Source organism: Desmodus rotundus, chromosome Y, assembly GCF_022682495.2.
Source record: "Desmodus rotundus isolate HL8 chromosome Y, HLdesRot8A.1, whole genome shotgun sequence".
Taxonomy (NCBI): Eukaryota; Metazoa; Chordata; class Mammalia; order Chiroptera; family Phyllostomidae; genus Desmodus; species Desmodus rotundus.
In genome coordinates, this window is record NC_092332.1 from 5402235 (window position 1) to 5425881 (window position 23647).

Here is a 23647-nt window from a genome sequence, read left to right on the forward strand (position 1 = left end):
TTCTCTGTTTTCCATACTATTCTTAACCTCTCGTTACCTATTTTATGCCTATCAATTATACTTCTTATTTCCTATACCTTCCCCCTCATTATTCCCCTCCCCACTGATAACCCTCCATGTGATCTCCATTTCTCTGATTCTGTTCCTGTTCTAGTTGTTTGCTAGTTTTTGTTTCTTTTTTAGGTTCAGTTGTAGATAGTTGTGAGTTTTTTGTCATTTTTTACTGTTCATAGCTTTTGATCTTTTCCTATTTTTTAGATAAGTCCCTTTATATAATAAGGCCTTGGTGGTGTTGAACTCCTGTAACTTGATCTTATCTGGGAAGCACTTTATCTGCCCTTCCATTCTAAATGATAGCTTTGCTGGATAGAGTCATCTTGGATATAGGTCCTTGCTTTTCATGACTTTGAATACATCTTTCTAGTCCCTTCTTGGCTGTAAGGTTTCTTTTAAGAAATCAGCTGATAGCCTTATGGGAACTCCTTTGCAGGTAATTCTCTCCTTTCCTTTTGCTGCTTTTAAGATTCCCTTTTTATATTTAATCTTGGGTAACTTAATGATGATGCACCTTGGTGTTTTCCTGTTTGGATCCAGTTTCTTTGTGACTTTCTGAGCTTCCTGGACTTTTTGAAAGTCTATTTCCTTCACCAGGTTGGGGAAATTTTCCTTTATTATTTGCTCAAATAAGTTTTCAATTTCTTGCTCTTGTTCTTCTCTGGCACCCCTATGATTCAGATACTGGAACATTTAGAGTTGTCCCAGAGGTTCCTAAGCTTGTCCTCATTTTTTTGAATTCCTGTTTCTTCATTCTTTTCAGGTTGAGTGTTTATTTCTTCCTTTCGTTCCAGATCATTGATTGGAGTCCCAGTTTCCTTCCCTTCACTCTTGGTTCCCTGTATATTTTGCTTTATTTCCCTTTGTATAGCCGGAGTTTTGATCTGTTCTTTCATTTGGGCCATATTACTTTGTCTTGGTGCACCTGTTATGTTGTAGGGGGGCAGAGTCTTAAGTGTTCACCCCTTTGAGGCAACTCTCTTTGCTGTGTTGTGGCACTTTGAGCAAGGGTTCTGAGAGGGAAACAATGGCAGCTTGCTTGCTGGGCCCTAGTCCCACTTTCCAACAAATTTTGTTTTGTGAGACTGGGAGTTCTCCTGTCATGGCAATTCCCTTCTGTAGTTTACAGCTAGCTTGAGAGGTTAGTTTCCCTTTCAGCCATGCCCTGCCTTGCCAGGTGCGCTCCTCCACCTTTGCCAAGCACATGTGCTGTCCTCCTGCCCACCCAGCTACCCCTCTTGTCCCTCCTACTGGTATGATAAATGTTTCTTTAACTCCTTGGTTGCCAGAATCCCATGTAGTTTGATTTTCGGGCACTTCTGGCAGTTTATTGTTTGTAGATTGGTTATCCTTTTGGTTGTGCAAGGAAGTAAAGGGTTTCTCCCTACGCCTCCATCTTCCCCAGAACTTTGTGTCAGCTTTTTTAGATGAAAAAACTATCATGGTAAAACTGGGCTATTTCCTTTGAATTTAAATGGCTAAATTCAAGGTGTCAGCAGGATGTTGTTTCTTCTGGGACTTGAGGCATTAATTTGACTCCATCTAATTCAGATAGTTGCTGAATTCAGTTAATGCCAAGCTCCCTGTTTTTTTCTGGTTGTCAGCTGCATTTCTGGTCATTGTTCATTGCAGCTGCTTGTATTCCTTCTCAGGTTATTCGTAATGCCCCTTTAAGCAGTAGTGAATTAAGTCTCTCTCAAACCTAAAAGTATGTTCTTTGCTTTAAGATAAACCTATCTTAAGGTTTATACAACGTAACTATATCTACAGAATCACCATGGAGTAAACCATAATGTGAGATATTCATAGTTCCAGTGATTAGGGCATGCTCTCCCCAACTTCTTAAGGAAAATTGTATTTACAAACTAACAGTGGGAAAGTGTTCTAATTTTGTGATTCTATGTAATATTATAAAATGATTGTACTAGATTTTGTATAGAATTGGTTTATAAATACTCTAGAATAGATACTCTTTATAGATTACATAGATACTCTTACAAGTTAAAATTTTTATTGGTTTTATTCATTGAGTTTTATGTGATCATATTGGAATATATTAAATTACTCACTTTTACCAAGAAAGATAAGGGTTTAGCAGTATGCTTCCTAAATCCTGCGTGAGTGTGTGTGTTGGTGTGTATGTGGGAGGTATTGGCTCATGTTCACTAAGGTAAATGCAAAAGTTGTAAATCTGTCTTCACTTGAGCATAGTGAAGTATAACTAATGTGTTTTAAAGAGAGACTGTAAGTACTTGGAAAGAAATTCAAAGTACTTACTAGCTTAGTCTTGCCACAAGCAATCTTAGTCACAGGCTAAGTGGGCTAAGCTCTTGCATTTCAGCCCTGATTGTTAACACTTTTGGTGTTTCTTCATCTTTGAGCAAGTCACTTAATCTGCCAATGCCTCCGTTTTCAAATGTCCTAATACTGAAACCTCTCATTACAGTTTTTCAGAACATTTCCCACACTTTTCCTTTTGATCATCACAACAGTCCTGTGAGGTATGCACAGCAGATATTACTGTCCTCACTTTACTGACCAGAAAACAAACTCAAGAGGTTAAATGACTTGCCCAAGGTCACAAAATGAATAACCGTCTAAACCCTTGTTTGATTTAGATTTTTTAACCCATGCTCTTGCCATTACTGGCTTCCACATTTATGTGATTAAAATAGAGATTTAAATGATTTATTTCTTTTAAAAAAATTATATATTAATTTTTTTATAGAGAGACAGGGGAAAAGAGAGAAACATTGTTGTTCCACTTATTTATGCATTCTTTGACTTTTGTATGTTCCCTGACCTTGAATTGTTCCTGCAACCCTGCAGTCATGGCATACCAACTGAGCTACCTGGCCAGGGCCAAAAGGTCTATTTCTTGATGTGAATTATTGAAGACAAGTGATTTTAAAGCATTTTGTAGTTCTCTGGAAATGAAAGAAATCATTCTCATTATTCTATGTGTAATTTAAGTGGGTACTAACTAACTTTAAAAATAATAAACATCTTTTACTATTTTTTTGGCCCTTATTGGTAACTTTTGTCTGTTGAAGAATTGTGTGTTTCTCTGATTGGCTGGCCACTGACACCGTTACTGAGTTAGGTACCTGCTTAAACTCTGCCACTCTGAGTCTCAACCAGGAGCGCTAATCAGCTGTAACCAAGATACCTGATTTGTTTTACCTTGTTTTTTGTAAGGATATCTTATTTTTGTTTCTACTCACGGCATTATTTAAGAGTAGTATTTAAGTGCCATATGCTGTGCAAAAGAACTGTGTGATCTTGGTGAACTCATTTAATCTCAGTGGACTCCTATTTATTCCCCCTGTACCTTCATTCCTAACTGAGTGGACTAGAGTTAAGGATTTTCATATTCTGGGGAACTGCCTGGGGTTTAGGGGATGGGAAGAGGCTGAAGAGAGAGCATAGTATTCTGTCTTGGTGAGGTTGGGGCAGTCTCTGCTCTAGCAGACCTCATCTTTCACCACTTTTCAGGAGCTGCACTTTTATTATTTATCCATAGAGGTCCTAACCATTTGCCTTTTCTCTTTCCTCCTAATTGTGGCTTTCTGTCTCTTTAATTTATGCCCCAACCCTTTATATCCTAATACAGATTTTTATAAGATTCTGCTAAGAACTTTTAAATTTTCAGTCATATTTATGACTCAATTATTTTATATCCTAAAGTCAGGGGGTAATTTCTAAGTATTCAGTCATTGCTGAAGGATATAATACAGATAGAGTGGTAAGATTATACATAAAGGCTGAAAGAAAAAAGAAAAAAAGAAATCCAATAGTGATAAAAAGAAGAAAACGGATATGTTGAAGGAGTTGGGGTAAGAAGGAAATCACATATGAAAGAAAATGGTTTAATAGTTTGAATTTGTATTACTTGATTACTTTTTATCATCTTTTAAGACTTTATGTAGTTGTCTGGTAAGTTTTTATATTGATGTTCTAATAAATTTTTTTCATAATTAACTGTCTTTAACTGTCTCATACTTACTGCTTTTCTGGTATTTCTTTACCTCATAATTGATTAGGGTTGTGTAAAATATAGTTGTTGTGTTTAAAATTTCTATTTTCTTTTATGAATCCAAAATAGACCCTTTTCATTCAATCTGTTTTAATGCTTGAGAAAACTGAGGATGTAGCCTATTTTCCTGGTATGAACTAAACAACATTTATATCATCTTAGATAGTCACGCATGCCTACCTGAAATGTGTCATTTTAATTTTTGTTTTTTTAAGGAACTGATGCTACACACATGGATGGTGATCAAATTGTTGTGGAAGTTCAAGAAACTGTTTTTGTTTCAAATGTTGTGGATTCAGATATAACTGTACATAACTTTGTTCCTGATGATCCAGACTCAGTTGTAATTCAAGATGTTATTGAGGATGTTGTTACTGAGGATGTTCAGTGCTCAGATATCTTAGAAGAAGCAGATATATCTGAAAATGTCGTCATTCCCGAGCAAGTGCTTTATTCAGATGTAACCGAAGAAGTTTCTTTAGCACATTGCACAGTCCCAGATGATGTTTTAGCTTCCAACATTACGTCAGCCTCAATGTCTATGCCAGAACACGTCTTGACAAGTGAATCTATACATGTGTCTGACATTGGACATATTGAACACGCTGTTCATGATAGTGTAGTAGAAGCAGAAATCATGACTGATCCTCTGACAACTGATGTAGTTTCAGAAGAAGTATTGGTAGCAGATTGTGCCTCTGAAGCAGTCATAGATGCCAGCGGGATCCCTGTGGACCACCATGATGATGATAAAAGCAACTGTGAGGACTACCTTATGATTTCCTGTAAGTCTTGGGGTACAGTGATTGTCAGAAGTATTCTTGAAGGCTGTTTTTTCTTATCACATCAGTGATACTTTCATGACATAATATAAAATTAAGATAAATCTTTTATTTTAAATTCTTATTGTTATTCAGTTACAGTTGTCTGCATTTTCTCCCAATCCTTCCACCCCACCCCAGCTGAATCCACCTCCTTCCCCCACTTCCACCTTCCCCCTTGATTTTCTCCATGTGTCCTTTATAGTAGTTCCTGTAAACCCATTGTCCCCTCCCCATTCCCCTCTGGCTATTGTTAGACTGTTCTTAACTTCAATGTCTCTGGTTATATTTTGTTTGCCTTTTTAAATTAAGATAAATCTTGTAAGACTATGAGCATTGTTGTTTTAGTTGGATCCTGTAAGATGAGGTATAAATAAGAAAAATGAAATGGTACAGAGTAAAGAGTTATTCCTATATAAGAATGGAGTACTGATTAGAAAGATAAAGAAATTATGAAGATGTGATTAAGCTGTTATCTACCTTATGAGAACTACCCCTGAAACTTGCAAGGGGTTGAGCTTAAAAAAAACTTCTTCATTTTTATTATACAGGGAATTATGTTTTTCTGTTTATTGTTTTTCTTCCACAGTGATGTCTGTTTTTCCTTCAAAATAATGATTATATTTTTAATAAATCAATTAGCTCTTGGCTTTGGAATTACATTAGTTTAATGCCTTGAAATAAACAACTATATAGATTTCAGATTGATTAGAAATGTAAAATCCGAGGTTTTATATGGTATTCACTGTTCCTTACAGAATACTGGCTTTCTTGATTGTGTTTAATTCTGCATCAGTTAGGACATAATGAGACTTTTGTTTAAATAACAGATGTCATAATAGTTAAATTAGTAAATCCCATAGGTGTTTCTGAGCTTTCTTAACAACCATTTTTTAAAATGTTCTCTACAATAATAGGGTTTCAGTTTGTTAGTTGGTCCTATCATGTAACGCCTGGTTTAAATAACTTGGTTATCCTAAATTAACAACTTAAGAGGCTACTAGTTCTTTGGAATCAAGTTAAATATTTTAATATAAATTAAAGCACACATTTTTATAAGATGAATTTATCTTGAAATATCAGTTTTCTAGGTATCCTCTTGTTCTTGGAGAACATTTTGTTAATGGTGCAGTGTAATTTAAAAGCCATTTGGGAAGGATCCCCTCCATCATTCCTTTCCAATTGACAGGTAGAATCTAGGTAGAGAAATTATGGCCTGATCTGATTTATACATAATAGAGAAGCTATTGAGTCAATTTTTTGTTTTGGTTTTTTATATTTATACCCACAATTTCATTTATTTGTATTTTATTATTGTTGCTCAATTACAGTTGTCTCCATTTCCTCCCATTATTCTCTCCTAACCTACCTACCCCCACCTCCCACATCAATCTTTCCCCACTACCTGCCTCATTGTCTGCCCATGGGTCCTTTTTACGTATACCTTAATGCCCCTTCTTATTCTTTGTAGTGTAAGAGATGGAAGTATGTCAGTTTCTGAGATCTTTATTCAACATACAGAATAAAGAATCGTATCAATTCTCTTTAGAACTTTTCGTACTTCATTAATTCTGTATATACCTAATAGTTTTATAAAATGTTTAGAATCCATCTTGGTGAATTTCTTCCCTTTAAAGATCTTACTTCAAATGATAACAAAAAGATTTTATTTTCTGCAGTGTTGCAGTGTATCTGGACACAAGTGCTCATTTGTTGTAGCATAATTGTGTGTAGTCTTAGAGTCTATATACTACTATTGCTTTCCAGTTGTTTATGTCTTTCTTGAGGACAAAATCAGTTACATCTTTTCCACTTAGGTATATTTTGCATCAAAATTCGCATATTTGTAAGAATTGCTTGTTAAATTAACAAGTGTACTATATTTAAAACAAATTCCATGGATACCATGCCTCCTGCAGTGCCATGACCAGTTGACATACTAATTATGACTTTGGTTATAATGAATATTCAGTGAAAAGAGATTCAGTGAGTGAATAAATTAATGAAGCCCAAACCATCATATCTGACAAATAAACTCAGGATCAATACAATATATAGTTTGTTTGTTGCATTTGGTAGTTATTAGAATAGAGGAGATGGCAAGATAACTTATTTCACATATTCTGTATTTTTAACATATATTTATTAATTTCTTTTCTATAGGTGATTATTGGATAATTTTGTAACTTATCATTTAAGGTCACTCCAGATTTTATGAGGGGAGGGTTAACTGGTAAAACAGTAAAATTTTGGAGTTTTAATAATTAACAAGGTATTATTCTGGAGAGTAAATAGGAATATTTTAGCAAAGATATCTTAATCAATTTTTAAAATTTGTCCTGCTAAAATTTAAAAACATATACTTGTTCATCAGACTGTATTTTTTTTCTGTTGCTAGAGATTATTTAGACCATATTGCAGCAGAAGGACATTTTCAGAGGAGACATTACATGGCAGTAAAAGGAGATGGAAATTAAATTGTTAAAGTACAAGGTAGAAACTGAAGAAGAAGAAAAACACTGTTTTAAGTAAAAACCAGTGTAGCAGCAACAATAATGTCGCTGACTATAGTCGGGGCTTTTGTGACCAGGTTTTAAAAGTTGCACAATGAAATGGTTAAAGAAAGATGTAAACATGAGTATGGAGAAATTGGTAGATAAAAATAGGAGATAACACCCCCATGCAGAAAAGAAGAAAATGAACACGGCAAAGTTATAGGAGAAAATTTTATCTGACAGTTATTAAAAATCCCCTTATCTGTAGACAAAATCAGAACACTTAAACAGAAATGGCCAAAATAAACTTTCAGAACTGTGGAAACTAACTTCAGCATTACAGGGAATTGTTTATTCCACAAAAAATGCTAAATCATTGTAACAGCATGGAGCTTTGTGGCCTTTTAACTGTTTACATCCACTCCTCCCAAAGGTGTGTGAGTGCACCCTCAAACCAATATTCTTTTTTACCATGATAAACATTAATAGACTTACAGATACCAGAGAGGGCAGGATGGTGTCAAAACTCCTTCAAGTCCCATTTCAAGAAAATTGTCATTATTTGACCTCATAGTTCTTTGGAAGACCTCATTTGTAAGGCTGTCTCCATTTTTATGGAGATTTTGAGCTTGCTAGTGAACAGGCCTTTTCTCTGGAGTTGTCAGAAAACATCAGAGATAATTATTGAACATCATTGCTAATTAAGGCCATAGATAACAATTAGGGAAAACAGTAAGTGTTATAAGGGTAAACGTTAGGAAGATCTGTGGAATGAGATGTCGATAGGGAGCTTTGAAAAAATGGGATATGGTCCTATGATTCTTGAATATGAAAATGAAAGAGATATGCCTGTGGTAGGGAGAAACTTGGCAAGAACCTAACCTCAAACCTGTGACTAATCTTGAAGTTCTGCCCAAGCAGCAAGTGAAAGTCAGTGTGGAGTATAAATTGCCAGGCTAAATGTGCTTCTTGGCAAAATGGAAGAATTACTGATTGTGTGGAAATCTCAGTCAGTAGTTGACCATGTCTCATATTACTCATTGTGGGCATACAAACTTTATGGAATTAGTTAACACAAGTTACCACACCAGCAGGAATGCCAAACGAGCAAATGGGAGGATCTGATTTCAAGCATTATATTTAAAAATCTTTTGTTTTCAACATAAATTATGAGATATACTGAGACACATGATATGGCTCACACAGAAACAGTATAGTAAATAGAAATGCATCCTGAGACTCCCAGACAGTGAACTTGCGAATAAGGATTTTTCAAGCAGCTGTTTTGAATTTTTGAAATGATTAAAGGAAACCATAACTGTAAACAGTTAAAGGAAAGTATGAGAATGCTGTCTCAAAATTTAAAGAATATCAATAAGAAATTTAAAAAGAACTAACTGGGAGTGAAAATAATTTAAGTGAAATCGACATTTCATCACAGGAGCACAAAAGTATGTTTGATCAGACCAAAGAAAGAATCAGCAGACTTAAAGGTACATCAAACAATACTATGCAGTCTGAGAAGGAAAAAGGTATGAATAAAAATGAATGTTGATACACTGAACTATAGAACACTATTAAGCATGCCAGCATACATATCCCTGAAGGAGAGGAAGAAGGAAAGACGTCAAAAGACTATTTCCAGGAAAATAAAAGAATATTTTAAGAATCAATAACTGAAAATTGCAAATTTGATAAGAAATCTACACATATTTATAAGTTCAGAGAACTTGTTTGTTCAGCTATTAAAAGATAAAGAGAAAAACCTTCAACCAAGTCACATAGAAGTGACTCATCACATAAAAGTTATCCTCAAACAGTAATGTTGTTTTCTAACTGGGTGATGGTAGGTGAAAAGACAATGTAATGATATATTCAACATGTTGAAGGGGGAAAAAGCCTGTCACCAAGAATTCTATACCCAGGTAGAGCTAAGAAATAAAGAAGTGAAAACGTTTCCAGGTTAAAAAAAAAAAAACAAAACTGCAGTGATCCATACTGCAATATCAGCATAGGGATAGACATAGAATTCAGAGTCTAGAAATAAGTCCATTCATCTATGGTTGGTTGATTCTTCACAAGGGTGTCAAGACAGGTCAGTGAGGAAAAGAATAGTCTTAAGTAATGCTGGAATAACTGGATCTGTACATGTAAAGAGTGAAGTTAGTTCACTACCTTAAAACAAAATAAAGCTCAAAACATAATAAAGACATAGAGGAGCTAAAATTCTAAAATTCAGAAGAAAACATAGTTTTAAGTATTGTGGCAGAGAACTTCAACAGACTTGTAAATATTTTTGTTTCAAATGCATTCTCAAGAATAAAAAAACAATTGGAGGAAATATTTGTGAAGGGTCTGAGATACAATTTATGAAGAACTTCTACAAATGAGCAATAAAGAGGCAAACAGCACTCTTAAAAGTAGGTCAGAGATCATAAGTATAGACATTTTTCCAAAAAAGAAAGTAAGCCTGTGAAAGATGCACATCACAAGTTAATATGGAAATGTAAATCAAAAATATAATGAGAAATGGGAATTTTAAAAATGGAAAGTAACTATTCGCAAGTATGATGAGACTTGGGGAACATTCATAAACTGCTAGTGGGAATAAATTGTGTAGCCACTTAGAAAAACTTGGCAATTTCTGAAAACATTAAACATGGAATATGCGTGCCACGATGCTCAACTATTTGCCCAGGAGAACTGAAAGCAAGCATGCACACAAGTTTTTTCACAAATGCTTATAGCAGCATTATTAATCCTAATAGCTACAAAGTAGAAACAACCCTAATGCTCATCAGGTCATGAATTAGTTTTAAAAATCTGGTGTTGCCTTACTATGGAATATTTGGCCATCAAAAGAAATGAACAACTGGTAACAGGATACACCATGAATGAACTTTAAAAGTGTAAGAAAGCCCTAGCTGCTGTGGCTCAGCTGATTGAGCTCCAGCCTGAGAACCAAAAGGTTGCCAGTTTGATTCTCAGGGCACATCCCTGGGTTGCAGGCCAGGTCCCCAGTAGGGGGAACTTGAGAGGCAGCCATACATTGATGTTTCCTTTTCTTTCTGCCCACCTTCCCTTCTAAAAAATATATATATATATTAAAGAAAAAATGAGAAATATATGGAAGTCTAGAATAGGTATTATCTGGAAAGAAAAACTGGGGGTTGCCTAATCTAATTGTGGAATAGGTTGGGGAAAGGGGTTAGCTAAAGAAGACTGATACTGTTCTAGGACGATGGAAATTTTCTGGAAATAGAGCACAGCTCTAAGTTTCCAAAAAACTTCTGAATTTTACTTTACATACTGTAAAGGGGTAAATGTTCTGGTATGTGAATTTTATCTTCATATTGAAAAAGGATGATGGATTATCTGAGGCAATTCATTGTTATAAGGAATTGATAAAGCAACCAAGTCATAATCACAGTTAACTTTAAGGATAATCAATTATGTGGGCACCCATATCAAAATACACAGTGACATAAGATAGTGCAGCAGTGTGTAAAAATTTCGGTGAAACTACATCCAAACAGTTTTATAATCAGCCACCTTATTCTTTGATACTAAATTATAGATAATTCTCAGGTATCCAGGAATTTAGAGACTCTTGAGGAATTTCTAGAGCAAACAGAATCAATAGAAAGGATGCAAAAATGAAGACATTGGTAAAATGACTGGCAGTAATTTTTTTAATTAATTTCAAATTAGACCAAACAGCACATTAAGATTAGGTGACAGAAATTGTCTCTAACTGCAAAATATTTCAGATAGCATAATTTATGTGATTCCTTTTCTTTCATTAGAAAACATGGTAGATACTGTCTTTAAAATATGATTCCAAATTAATTATTTTCAAAATATTGCTTAGATGGTCATGCTTTTTAAAATCTATTTTTCTTGGATTTACAGATGTTGACTTCAACACCAGCACTTGGACATTGAATAGTTTTTTATGCTTGTTATTGCTGTAGACTCTTGGGATCCATGAACAAAATGGATGCAAGTTCTTTCCCTTCATAGAGACTGACTTCATGTAGAAGTATAGTTGATTGTAGACAAAGGAAAGAAGGCCAAGGATTAAATCCTGAGTTTTGCTACATTAAGTGGTAGGAGAAAAGAGGGACTGGCAAAAAACGGAGTAGGCATGGCCACTAAGGTAGGAGGGAACCAAGAGGTTTGGTCACATAATCCAAGTGAGGAAATTGAGCTACAGAGGACAGTGAACATCTGTCAAATGCTGCTAGGTCAAGTGAAATGTTTCCTGAGAATTGGTCATGAATAATGTTGGTGAACATTATTTTGTGAAGTCATGGGCAAAAGCCACATGAGAGTTTAGAGAATGCGGAATGAGACAAATTGGAGAAATAAAGCAGGAGATGCATATCAAAAAAACATGGTTTTATTGTGTTAGGAGGGTAGAGAGCTTATTTGTTGATACAGTCTTGTAGAGACTAGACAGATGACATCAAAGATAATTGCTGAAAAAGAATGTATAATTCAGTGCTTAAGTAGAGGGATTGATTTTAAGTAGGAGGAGTACAGTTAGATTGTGGAAACACAGAGTGAAGACAACATTTCTGGATTTAGTTGTTGCCAGGAGGACAGGGTGAAATGTAGTGAATTACCTTTTATGGTGATTTAGTTCTCAGGGAACTAGGAAGTTAGTTGCGTAGTTGGTATTGGAGTATTAAGAAGAAAATGTGAAAGAGTTTTTTCTAGTATTTAAAAATGGGACCATAAGTATTAATATTGATACTTATAAGTACCATAAGTTTAAGTATTAATACTTAATAATACTTAATACTATAAGTATTAATATTAATAATGGAGGGTTTTTTTTCCATTAGGATTTAGTTGCCTAAGTACAGGTGTAAAAACTTACATTAAGTATGCTTGTGGTTCTTCAGGTGAAGTGTAATGAAGTGAGAGACAAGCATAGGAATTGGAAGAATATGCAAGAGAATAGTTATAATGATCAACTTTGCAATTTAATAGATTTTGTTGGATTTGGTTTAATTTTTAAAAAATACACCATAATTTGTATTTACAAAGTTATATTTGTTTTTCTTCATTTCTTTTACTTGTTTATATGCATAAAGAAATAGTTGATTAATATTTTAAATTTAATTGACAGTCTGAGTGATAGGATTTGAGTACAATAAATAAGGTGAATCATCTCCACAAAAACTTGTCTTTTAAAGTAAAGTTGAAGCATAAAAGAATTAAGACTTGACTAAACATAGGGCATATTGCGGGTATTTTGACGGGTGAAAGCAGAAGGTAGTTTGGGCAGTTGCTAGAATGATTTCTGTTTTACTTGGTAGGAAAAGAACAATGTGTGAGTATGGTGTCTGACTGTGTCTTAGTAAATCTGACTGGGAGTGTTTGGTGGGAAACCTGGGGAGAAGGAAATCAAGTGTACCTTTTTTTGTGTTTCTGGGTTGGATGGCAGTGGTGGATAAACTAAAAATAGTCTGATCTCAGAGATTAGGCTAAGTGAACGGAGAAGTAACCCATATACTTACTTAATTAAGTAGGAACACTGAGAATCTTTAAGAATTTTATGTTTGTGAGGTGAAATAGACAAAACAGTTCCTGTGTAAATCCAGTATCGTTTGTTTTCTTTTTTCCAAAATTACAATGAATTTGTTATAATTTGTTATAAATCTTAGAGAAATGAGATTGCATAACCACATGAAAATGAAAGTCTGAGTATTAAAACAGGCATCTTTCTCATTCCCTTCCTTAAACTCTTATTTTGGAACTTTCTTATTTGAGGCAGATCATATACCACCCAAAAGCTTTTATTTCTTTTTCTGGGAAATGTGAGGCAAAATATTTAGAAGTGTAACATGTAAAATATTAAAAGTGCTAGGGTGTAAAAAAGGTAGATATTAGAAGAGGTCTTAATTTGCAGAAATTGCATTTCTCTTTTTGGGAGAGGACTTACTCTGAAACTCTTGTTTGTTATTACTACATTTCTTTAAGGCAGTTGTGCAGAAATCATATCTTGTGACTAAGTTTGGTCCTCCCTTTTTTCTTTGATCTGTTTTTAAATTTTAATGGCAGTTTTAAAATCATTGAGAATGTGAATAGTGACACGTAAAGTTTTAAAAATTTTTTAGGAAGTCATTTTGGTAATATTTGTTCTTTAAATAATTGTACTGGTTGAATTACTGATAACCTTTTTGAAGTGAAATTTTCCAGGTGAGTTGTACTTTTCTCTTGTAATAAAATAGCTGTGCTTTTCTTGGATAAACATTATATTTGAGGAGTTTTTAAAATTTAAATTTACAGTTACACAATTTTAAAAACGAAAGTAACTGACTGGGAAGATCCTTTACAGGCTATAGGTAAATAATGTTACATTTAGCAAGATGCAAATTACTAGATTTTTCCAGTCCTCAGAAATTTTATAGTTACCTACATTTATAGGAACATTTTCTAAAAATATCCAATGTGTAGCTGACATAGCACTTCACGTTTTTCAGTACTTGTTTAGAATCACTTTTTATAAACTTGTCAGTAGGCCAACCTTATCATCATAGAATCTTAAATTCCTCATAAATTAGTTCTCTGAAGAGTTTATGGATTTGTTTTGGATTCTCATGTCTGGTTTGTTACTAAGATCTTCATCCTGTTAACTTCTCAGTTTGACATTCCAAAGCCACCTTAAGGAAAATAAATACATTTCAGTCAGCTCTATATGTTTTAAAAATATTTAGCTTTGAAAAAAATAGCTACATACATATCAGAGTAGAATAAAGGACATGATACCTTTCTGCCAACAAAATATATATATAAAGCATAGTCAAAATATTTGAATTTAGATAGTTAAGGTCAAGATTTAGGAAAGGTGTGGGGTATTCATGTATTATTTATAATTTAAAGTTTGTAACTCCTTACGAGTTGTCATAAATGAGTTGTAACTGTTTATAATAAATTCTTGATGAGTTGTTAAGCTTTTTGAACTTTGATACCATCAAGCTTTCCCTGTATTTGATCTCCTCACTTCTCAACTTCCTAACTCAGTCTGCCGTTCTCTGTTTACCAAAGTCTTTGCCTTCTGCCAGTCAGTATTTCTTACTATTTTTTGCATTCGAAACTCCTGTCCAGCTGTCTGCCCCTAAACAACATACCTATGTTCCAAGTTGACATTTAATTTCTATTTTCTGATTTCAAAGCAATATTAATTTTCCTTTAATTTCATCTTTGCTCCTGGTTTCATTATCTTCTTTTTCTGTCATTGTCTTGATCCAGCAGTTCACAATGTCCTCTCTATTATTCATGTAGACTATGAACATGTACATTTTTATAATTGAACAATAATCTCTCTGAACCAGCAATCCATTCTGATTACTGTTCCTTTCCTTTCCTTATTAACAAAAAAAACCTTGAAAGAATTTATGCCTTACATAGAATTCTCAACATATTTTAGTGTGACACCCCCATATAGCCTTCTCCAAAACGCCAAAACACTTTGACCAAGAATATCAGTGATGTCTGTGTAACTGCAGGCCAGTGCAGGTGTTCCTTCTTGGCTTTGTATGTGAGTTGCATAATGAGTTGTTCATGTCCCTAAGATTTCAGGATGATACTTAGAAATATTTTATTTCGTTAGTTTATTTGGCATAGGTTTGGTCTTGATTCTTGGTAAGAAACTAAATTAGATACAGGGTCACTGTGTTTTCACTTTTTAATGTTGGTTTTTGAAACAATTCATTTTAAGGTTATACATAAGAATGTTCTATGTACATCTATATAAGAATGTCGATTTAGACAAAAGTAATTTTTGGATATTTTGACATGATGAGGAGTTTGCAGATGTGTTTTAAAGATACCAAGTTTTATGTTTATAAGCAAGAGTTTAAGCCAAAATAAATAGTAGTCAAAACCATTACCAGAGTGTTAGCTGGGTTGTGCTTAAATCATGAGCATAACTTACTTGATCTCTACTAATAGAAACCCCCTCAAGTTAGTTTATACCAGTTATAGCCTCCAACGACTTAAATCTTGTAGGGTATATACATTTTTAAAATACCAGGAGTTGATTGTTAGTTAGTTGTGAATCACATGGATTAAGTTTTGAATTCTGGCTTTGCCAGCTACTTTGCCAGTTACGTCAGATAAGATAGTCATTCAGCTTTTCTAAACATTAGTTTCCTCTGTTGTGTACATTGTTGGCATATATTTTGACACTTTTCTCATACTGAGACTAATATAACGAGCAAGTAGTAATCAATAAATATTAGCTGTATTATTAGTATTATCACATTTTAAAATAATTATCTGTTAATTATCTGCTTTTCCAGTGAATTACAAACTTCTTGAGTCCAAGACTTTCTCATATTTGTTATCCCACTACCTAGCTCAGAGTCTCACTTACAGTTAGGATTTTTTGTTAAATTGAAAAAAATGTACAACCAAAAGGATAATAAAATACATCTATCCAGAGGAACATGAAAAAGGGAGATGAAAAGGCTTGATGAGGGTATTGAAGACAAGTAAAATCATTAGTCTTCTTTTCTGGTATTCGGTTTTCTCCTCTACGTGTTTTTGATGTTGTCCTATGTCAGGCCAGTTGTATCTAGAATAGAGAGAGCATTTCTTCAATGGTTGTCTGTTGCACTCATCAGTAAATCTAACTTGTGGTAAGATAAATTGTATTGACTAAGTTTTCATTAGTCTTAATTAAACTTTATTTTGTGCTAGTGGATGACCATAAGTGAATGAAAAAGTTCCATTATGTGAAAATTGTATTTTTGGTGTTTATTCCAATCCAGTCTTTTTTTTTGACTTTTTTTTTTTCAATTTAGTTAACCCTAAGCAAATACTATGCTATTTCCTTGGCTACTTTTATAAAATGTGAAATATAAAATGTTTTATAGTCTCTGAATGTCTCCTTTTTGGATTGTTTGTCTCTATTGGTAAATAATGGTAGGTTTCTTTTTTTTTTTTTCTGAAAATCATAAAATAGGCAACCAATATTAAGGTATGCAAGAATGTCTCTAAATATATGTGGGCTGCATTTGTCTGCAGTGACTGTCTTATTATTCTTATGAAATGGTGTGTTACATGTATGTATATATTATGTATGTGTTTGTAGCTTTATGTTTAAACAGTTTGATGTGTACCTTTGATGTGTACACTAAATATCACAGTGTACTTTTTGAAAATAATACTTTGATATTTAAATAAAATAAAATGGTAATATAAACCAATAAAATACTAAGGAGAAGTGAACATTAGATAGTGCTGATAAAATACTTATGTTAAGAACAATGTTTCTTGATTTTATTATCAGGATATTTTTCCCAAGATTTTTGAGATCATAATAATGCTTAAATCTAATGAATATGATTGTATCTTGGGATAAAATAATAATAATAATCATTTCATTATTTTTTTTAGTTTTCAAGACTACCATGTGTTTTCTTTAAACAAAATATCTTTTTAATATCTCATACTACTTTTAGAAGACTTTTCAAAATACAACCACTACTTTCTAAATCACCCAATTTTATATGAGTTAAGTTAGAGATTGTATTTGTAAAAAGGAGTTTTGAAAACGGTAATTTTTTTTTAAGTATCTGCGGGTAATTTATGGTGTGTTTCTTCTCTTTTTAGTGGATGATGCTGGCAAAATAGAGCAGAATGGTTCCTCTGGAATGACCATAGATACAGAGTCGGAAATCAGTTCTTGTAAAGTGGATGGCACTTGCCCTGAAGTCATTAAGGTGTACATTTTTAAAGCTGATCCTGGAGAGGATGACTTAGGTACGAGGAAACCCTCAATATATTACATATCCTAATAAAACACCTCAACCTAAAGATAACTTTTAAAATAGATTTCCAATGTACTAACATAAATTGTTGGAAGAGATCATTATTTGTTAATGAAACAGGTGAAAATTAACTTTCCATATAAATTCTTGGAGCTATCATTTTTTGTGCTAGGTGGCACTGTAGACATTGTGGAGAGTGAAACTGAGAATGATCATAGAGTTGAAGTACTAGACCAGAATAGCAGTATTCGAGTGCCAAGAGAAAAGATGGTTTATATGACTGTCAGTGACTCTCAACAAGATGAAGAAGATTTAAGTAAGTAGGTGGCCTTTTTATGGGAGACTTTTATATTTCTGCATCTTTTTAATTTAAAATGCAAGCATATTTGAAGAAACTAAGCAGAACTATTGTAGGCATACTTTATATTCTTTATGTGATATTTTAAAGAACATCAGTCACTTAATGTGTGTGTATGATGTCACTTCAAAAGAAATTATGGTGGAAGCAAAACAATTATTCAACAAATCTATAGACTATTTGCTCAATGAAAATAATGCTTTAGGTATGTAATACTTGAACCTTTTTCTGTTTGTCTATTAACAAAATTGAAATAAGAGGTCATGTTTGATGTCTTACAAACAAACTTGGTCCCAAAAGTATCTTATTAATTTTGTAATTAGATGTTGCAGAAATTGCCGATGAAGTATATATGGAGGTGATTGTAGGAGAGGAGGATGCTGCTGTTGCAGCAGCAGCTGCTGCGGCTGTGCATGAACAGCAAATTGATGACAGTGAAATGAAAACCTTCATGCCAATAGCTTGGGCAGCAGCTTATGGTATGTGACACAGAAGCTCAAATATCATGGTTCTTGAATATAAATTTATCATTGAAAATAGTTCCTACAGTCTTTAAATTTAAGAAATAAGTGCTAGTACAGTGAGTTAAGAAAAAGTAGAGGAAGCTAGTTTTTTTTTTGCATTTAATTTTAACAAGAACTTCTTTATGTCTGTTTTATATAAAATGTACATAGGCTTTCAACCTGAAATTCTTTATCTTGATTATAACGCCCATGAGTTTACAATTTGAATCACATTAAGGTATGTTCATGGGGCAAAATGATGTTGGATTTGAAGTTAATAATTTCCTGCAGTCTTCTCTATAAATATGGCCATAAAATCCATTATCTAGATGGAGAATATTTGTCATTCTTAAGTATCATGGCCTTTTCATTCTTGTAGTTGATAAGTTAATGAATAATGTATAATTTTGTTTTTTAATGAACATTGTTAGGTAATAATAATTCTGATGGAATTGAAAACCAGAATGGCACTGCAAGTGCCCTCTTGCACATAGATGAGTCTGTTGGGCTTGGCAGACTGGCTAAACAAAAACCAAAGAAAAGGAGAAGACCTGATTCCAGGCAGTACCAAACAGGTGAGGGCAGATGAGTTTGACACTGTAGTGTGCTTTGTGGATGCTCAGTGAAATTAGTATGTAATCCACAGAAGTGGTGGTATGGCATTTTAGCTGCAAGACTACATGTATTTTGTGTATTGAATTGACAAACGTATTTTAAGAATTCAGTGATATCCATGAATAATAACCTTGGATAAGAATGAATTGTTTTTCATTCAGACATTCAGGAAGAAGAGTTAAAACCTCATGTTATTTTAGTGAAAATGAAAATGAATTCCTGAAATATGTTTGTTAACTTTAAGTGAAACATAAAGAATCTGTTACTGTCAGCATAAAGCAGGCATCATTTACAGAGAAGTAAGACAAATAAATACCTTGGTTATTTATTAGACATACTCCTCTGTAACATCATGTATACTGATTTCAGATATCAAAATTTTTTTATAGTTATGGTTGAAATTTAAGTTAAATTTGTTGTAGAATAAGTTTTCAACATTGAACTTTCTTTTTTGAGTGATTTACATTAGATACCTAGGTTTAGCTTTAAATTAGTACTTTTATTTTTACCTGGAGGTAAGATTGATATAGTCATACTGAATGAAGTTTCTGGACCAGACTCTCTCTCTCTTTTTTTTTTTTTTTTTACAGATTTTATTTATTTTAGAGAGGGCAAAGGAGGGAGAGGAAGAGAAACATCAGTGTGTGGTTGCCTGTTGCGTTTCCCCCTACCAGGGATCTGGATTGCAACCTAGGCATGTACCCTGAGTGGGAATTGAACCAGTGACCCTTTGGTTTTGCAGGCCCACACTTTAATCCACTGAGCCACACCAGCCAGGGCTGGACCACATTTTCTTTATTACTAGATTGTTACATGTTGTTTGTTGAAATACAATAAAAAGTATGTTAATGTAATTTAGGAGTGCTTGTCCAGTAATGTTTAGAATATACACTTTATATTCTTGAAGAAATCAAAACATAACTTGTTCTCTCACACTTTTTTCTTTTTTTAGCAATAATAATAGGCCCTGATGGACATCCCTTGACTGTCTATCCTTGCATGATTTGTGGGAAAAAGTTTAAATCCAGAGGTTTTTTGAAAAGGCATATGAAAAATCATCCTGAACACCTTACCAAGAAGAAGTACCACTGTACTGACTGTGATTACACTACCAACAAGAAGATAAGTTTGCACAACCACCTGGAGAGCCATAAGCTGACTGGCAAGGTAGAGAAAGCCATCAACTGTGATGAATGTGGGAAGCATTTCTCTCACACTGGGGCTTTGTTTACTCACAGAATGGTGCATAAGGAAAAAGGAGCCAACAAAGTGCACAAGTGTAAATTCTGTGAATATGAAACAGCTGAACAAGGGTTATTGAATCGCCACCTCTTGGCAGTCCATAGCAAGAATTTTCCTCATATTTGTGTGGAATGTGGTAAAGGTTTTCGTCACCCCTCAGAGCTCAAAAAACACATGAGAATCCATACAGGGGAGAAGCCATACAAATGCCAGTACTGTGAATATCGGTCTGCAGACTCTTCTAACTTAAAAACACACACAAAAACTAAGCATAGCAAAGAGATACCATTTAAGTGTGACATTTGTCTTCTGACTTTCCTAGATACCAAAGAGGTGCAGCAACATGCGCTTATTCACCAAGAAAGCAAATCACACCAGTGTGTGCATTGTGACCACAAGAGTTCGAACTCAAGTGATTTAAAACGACACATAATTTCAGTTCACACGAAAGACTACCCCCATAAGTGTGACATGTGTGATAAAGGCTTTCACAGGCCTTCAGAACTCAAGAAACACGTGGCTGCCCACAAGGGTAAAAAAATGCACCATTGTAGACATTGTGACTTTAAGATTGCAGATCCATTTGTTCTAAGTCGCCATATTCTCTCAGTTCACACGAAAGATCTTCCCTTTAGGTGTAAGAGGTGTAGGAAGGGATTCAGGCAGCAGAATGAGCTAAAAAAGCATATGAAGACACACAGTGGCAGGAAAGTGTATCAGTGTGAGTACTGTGAGTATAGCACAACAGATGCCTCGGGCTTTAAACGGCATGTTATTTCCATTCATACGAAAGACTACCCTCACCGTTGTGAGTACTGCAAGAAAGGGTTCCGAAGACCATCAGAAAAGAACCAGCACATAATACGGCATCATACAGAAGTGGGCCCACCCTGACACTTACACAAACGTTTGGAGAGAGCCTGCCCTTGAAGTAGAAAACTGATTTTAAAGCCCATTAGTCTTTTTCACATACATTACATTCATTTATACTGTGTACAAATAAAATACTGCTTCTAGTTGACTTTCTTTAAACATATTATTCCATAGGGAATTCTGTGTTTGTTTTTTTTTTTATGAGGGAAAAGTTGCAACCATCAAGTCCTTTTATTTAAATAATACCTGATCTTATGTTGAATTTTTAAGTCTTAGAACTTCTACTATTTATTTAACTATTTACTTTGTTCACTTTGATGGTACTCTTTTTCAGACTACTTAAAGACGAGAAATGAAAAAATTGGTGACTCTAAATATGATTGTTTTGTTTTATTTCCCTATGGATTTTTCATATTAGATAGAAATATCTGCTGAGTGGGAGATACTACTCTCAGGTATAATATGAAAGTCATTTCCTTCTTATAGTATTTTCAGATCACATGACAATGATGCTACTTAAGAGAACTTTGGTAGACTTGTATTTTAATTTTTATTTGGTTTAGCAGACAAAATATACTTCCTCTGACTTTGTAAGTGTTCACATATTGTCCTGTAACACACTTAAAATTCTTACTGAAAGGATTTGGTTATTCCTGTTTTCTTCCGTCTGTACTGCTTTCTTGTTTTGGAATACTTGTGTTCTGCAAATGACACTTACTGTGAACTGAGGTTTGAAATTTTTTGAGGTAAATTGTGGTCATAGGATTTTTTGCAGCTGGATGTGAAAATGTACCGTAAATTTAATACGTGCTTCTGTGTTGCTTATTTTACATATACATACACAGTGCCAATTTTGGCAGAACTGAACAATATTAAATGTTCAATAAATGGGAAGATCCTGGGATATATGAAAACCACTTTGCAGACTTCTTGTTCAGAGAGATTAAAACTCAAGTGTAGCATCAGAAGGAAAGATACTCAAGACTAGAGGTGATCTTTCATTTTGAATATCTTTGGTAATTGGAAAAAGAAGTTATTTCTACATAGAATGTGTTCTTAACAATTTTAGTGTCATAACTTCATTATTGGTTTTGAAAAGCTAATGACTATCCAGACATTAATCTCTTTTTTTCTCAATGAGAATTTTGGAAAAGAGATGTCTTTTTACAAAGTAGGGTGTACTCAGGAAGCAGTGACTTAATGTACCAGAGAATTGATGCAAATTATACTTGACAGATTGACCCTGCTTTTTTCAGCAGTTAGTGGAGTTGAAAAGATTTAACACAGAACTTATTTTTTTTAGAAGATAAAGGTATAATGTACATACTGAAAAACGTGAGGCTTTATTTGGAATCACCAAGTCTTTCACAGTTTTTTCCTTTTATTTGAAAGTTAACATATCTTGAACAGTGAGTCATAAACATAGATGTAAAATTAATTCAAACATTATTTGGTTTTGTTCATTCAACTTTTTTAGGTTACTTAAATTGGCTAGGGCACTTTAGGGAGATTTGAAATTTTTATTTCCTCTGATTGCTACAGTGCAACTCTATTAAGGTGCTGCCATCTACTCCTGCTGTAATGTTTTTACCTTTTGCATTTCTTTGTGCCACTAATAATTCGTATTTAGAAGTTATATTTGTAGGGTAAGAAATTAATTATTTGGGGATTTTGAGAACTTGCGAAGGCTAGATTAATTAGGTTCCAAGTCAGATGTTTCAGACACATAGTAATTTAAACCTAAAGCCAACCAAAGCCCCAGAAAGGATTTTAGTACCTCTTAAGACCTTTTGGCTCTCATATATATCCCTTTTTTAGTGTTCATCCATGGTCCTGTTCTTGAAAACTCTTATTTTTGTGTGTTATAATTTTTAAAAATCTGAAGAATTTGTTTTCCCTGAAGTAATATAGAAGGAAATGTTTAAATGGAAGTTTACATTAAAACAGATGGCTATTTATATTTTTAAAATAAACTTAACAAAACACGTTGTATACTTTATTTTCTCACAATCTGAATTCATATACAATGCTTTTTGTTTTGTTTTTAGCACAGTATTGAAACCTTTAAAAGGTAATTAAGTATTTGGTCTAGTGAATATAAAATATTTAACAAAAAAATTGCAGTTCTTACTGTTATGTACTGATACTAGTATGTTCTAGGCTATTTTATTTCTTGAAACAATTCAATTAGCAAAGCTAAGAAAGTGGATGTTTCTGTTTAATGTCTTAAAGAGATCCAGATTTATACAGGATATAACTTATTGTTACATAGAAATAGCCTATTAAATATTATATGTCTTCCTCTGTACACATTGTAAAATTCTTAAATTCATACAGAAAAGTATGACACTTGTAAATGTGTACTTGAGATTAACATGCAAAAATAAAAATTAGAATATTTTTATGTAAATCAATGTTCAGTGTATTTGTTACCAGATAATAATTTTATTCCTTGATACACTACTTTATTTAATTTTTTTATTCTTTTTCAAGTACTGTTGTTGCCATTTTCTCCAACTCTTCCACACTTTAGTCATCCCCACCTCCAGACCTCAGTCGTACACTCCTTTTGCTTTGTCCGTGTGTCCCTTATACAAGTTTCTTGACAAAAATGCCTTTCATTCCCCTCCTTATCCCTGCCCTGCAGCCCCTCTAGTTACTGTCAGTTCTTTATTTTAGTGACTCTGGTTCTGTTTTGCTTTTTGGTTGGTTTTGTTGCTTAGGTCCCACTTACAGGTGAGATCGTATGTTATTTGTCTTTCATCACCTGGATTATTTTACTTAGCATAATGCTCTACAGTTTCATCTTTGCTGTCACGAAGGGTAGGAATTCCTTCTTTCTCTCAGCTGCGTAGTATTCAA

General features: G+C 33.7%; 1 protein-coding gene across 3 annotated transcripts in view; it reads left to right on the forward strand.

Annotated features, from left to right (window-relative positions):
- LOC139440596 (zinc finger X-chromosomal protein-like) overlaps nt 1-23121 on the forward strand; it is a 49382-nt gene extending 26261 nt beyond the window's left edge. For 2 of the 3 annotated variants that reach the window (XM_071220427.1, XM_071220428.1), the window contains exons 3-8: nt 4306-4875; nt 17037-17186; nt 17367-17510; nt 17876-18031; nt 18487-18630; nt 19623-23121. In XM_071220427.1, the coding sequence (XP_071076528.1) occupies nt 4306-4875; nt 17037-17186; nt 17367-17510; nt 17876-18031; nt 18487-18630; nt 19623-20806 (2348 nt within the window). In that variant the 3' untranslated portion in view covers nt 20807-23121. The remainder of the gene's footprint in view (nt 1-4305; nt 4876-17036; nt 17187-17366; nt 17511-17875; nt 18032-18486; nt 18631-19622) is intronic. The other variant, XM_071220429.1, reaches the window with a different exon arrangement.
- The last annotated feature ends 526 nt before the right edge of the window (nt 23122-23647 follow it).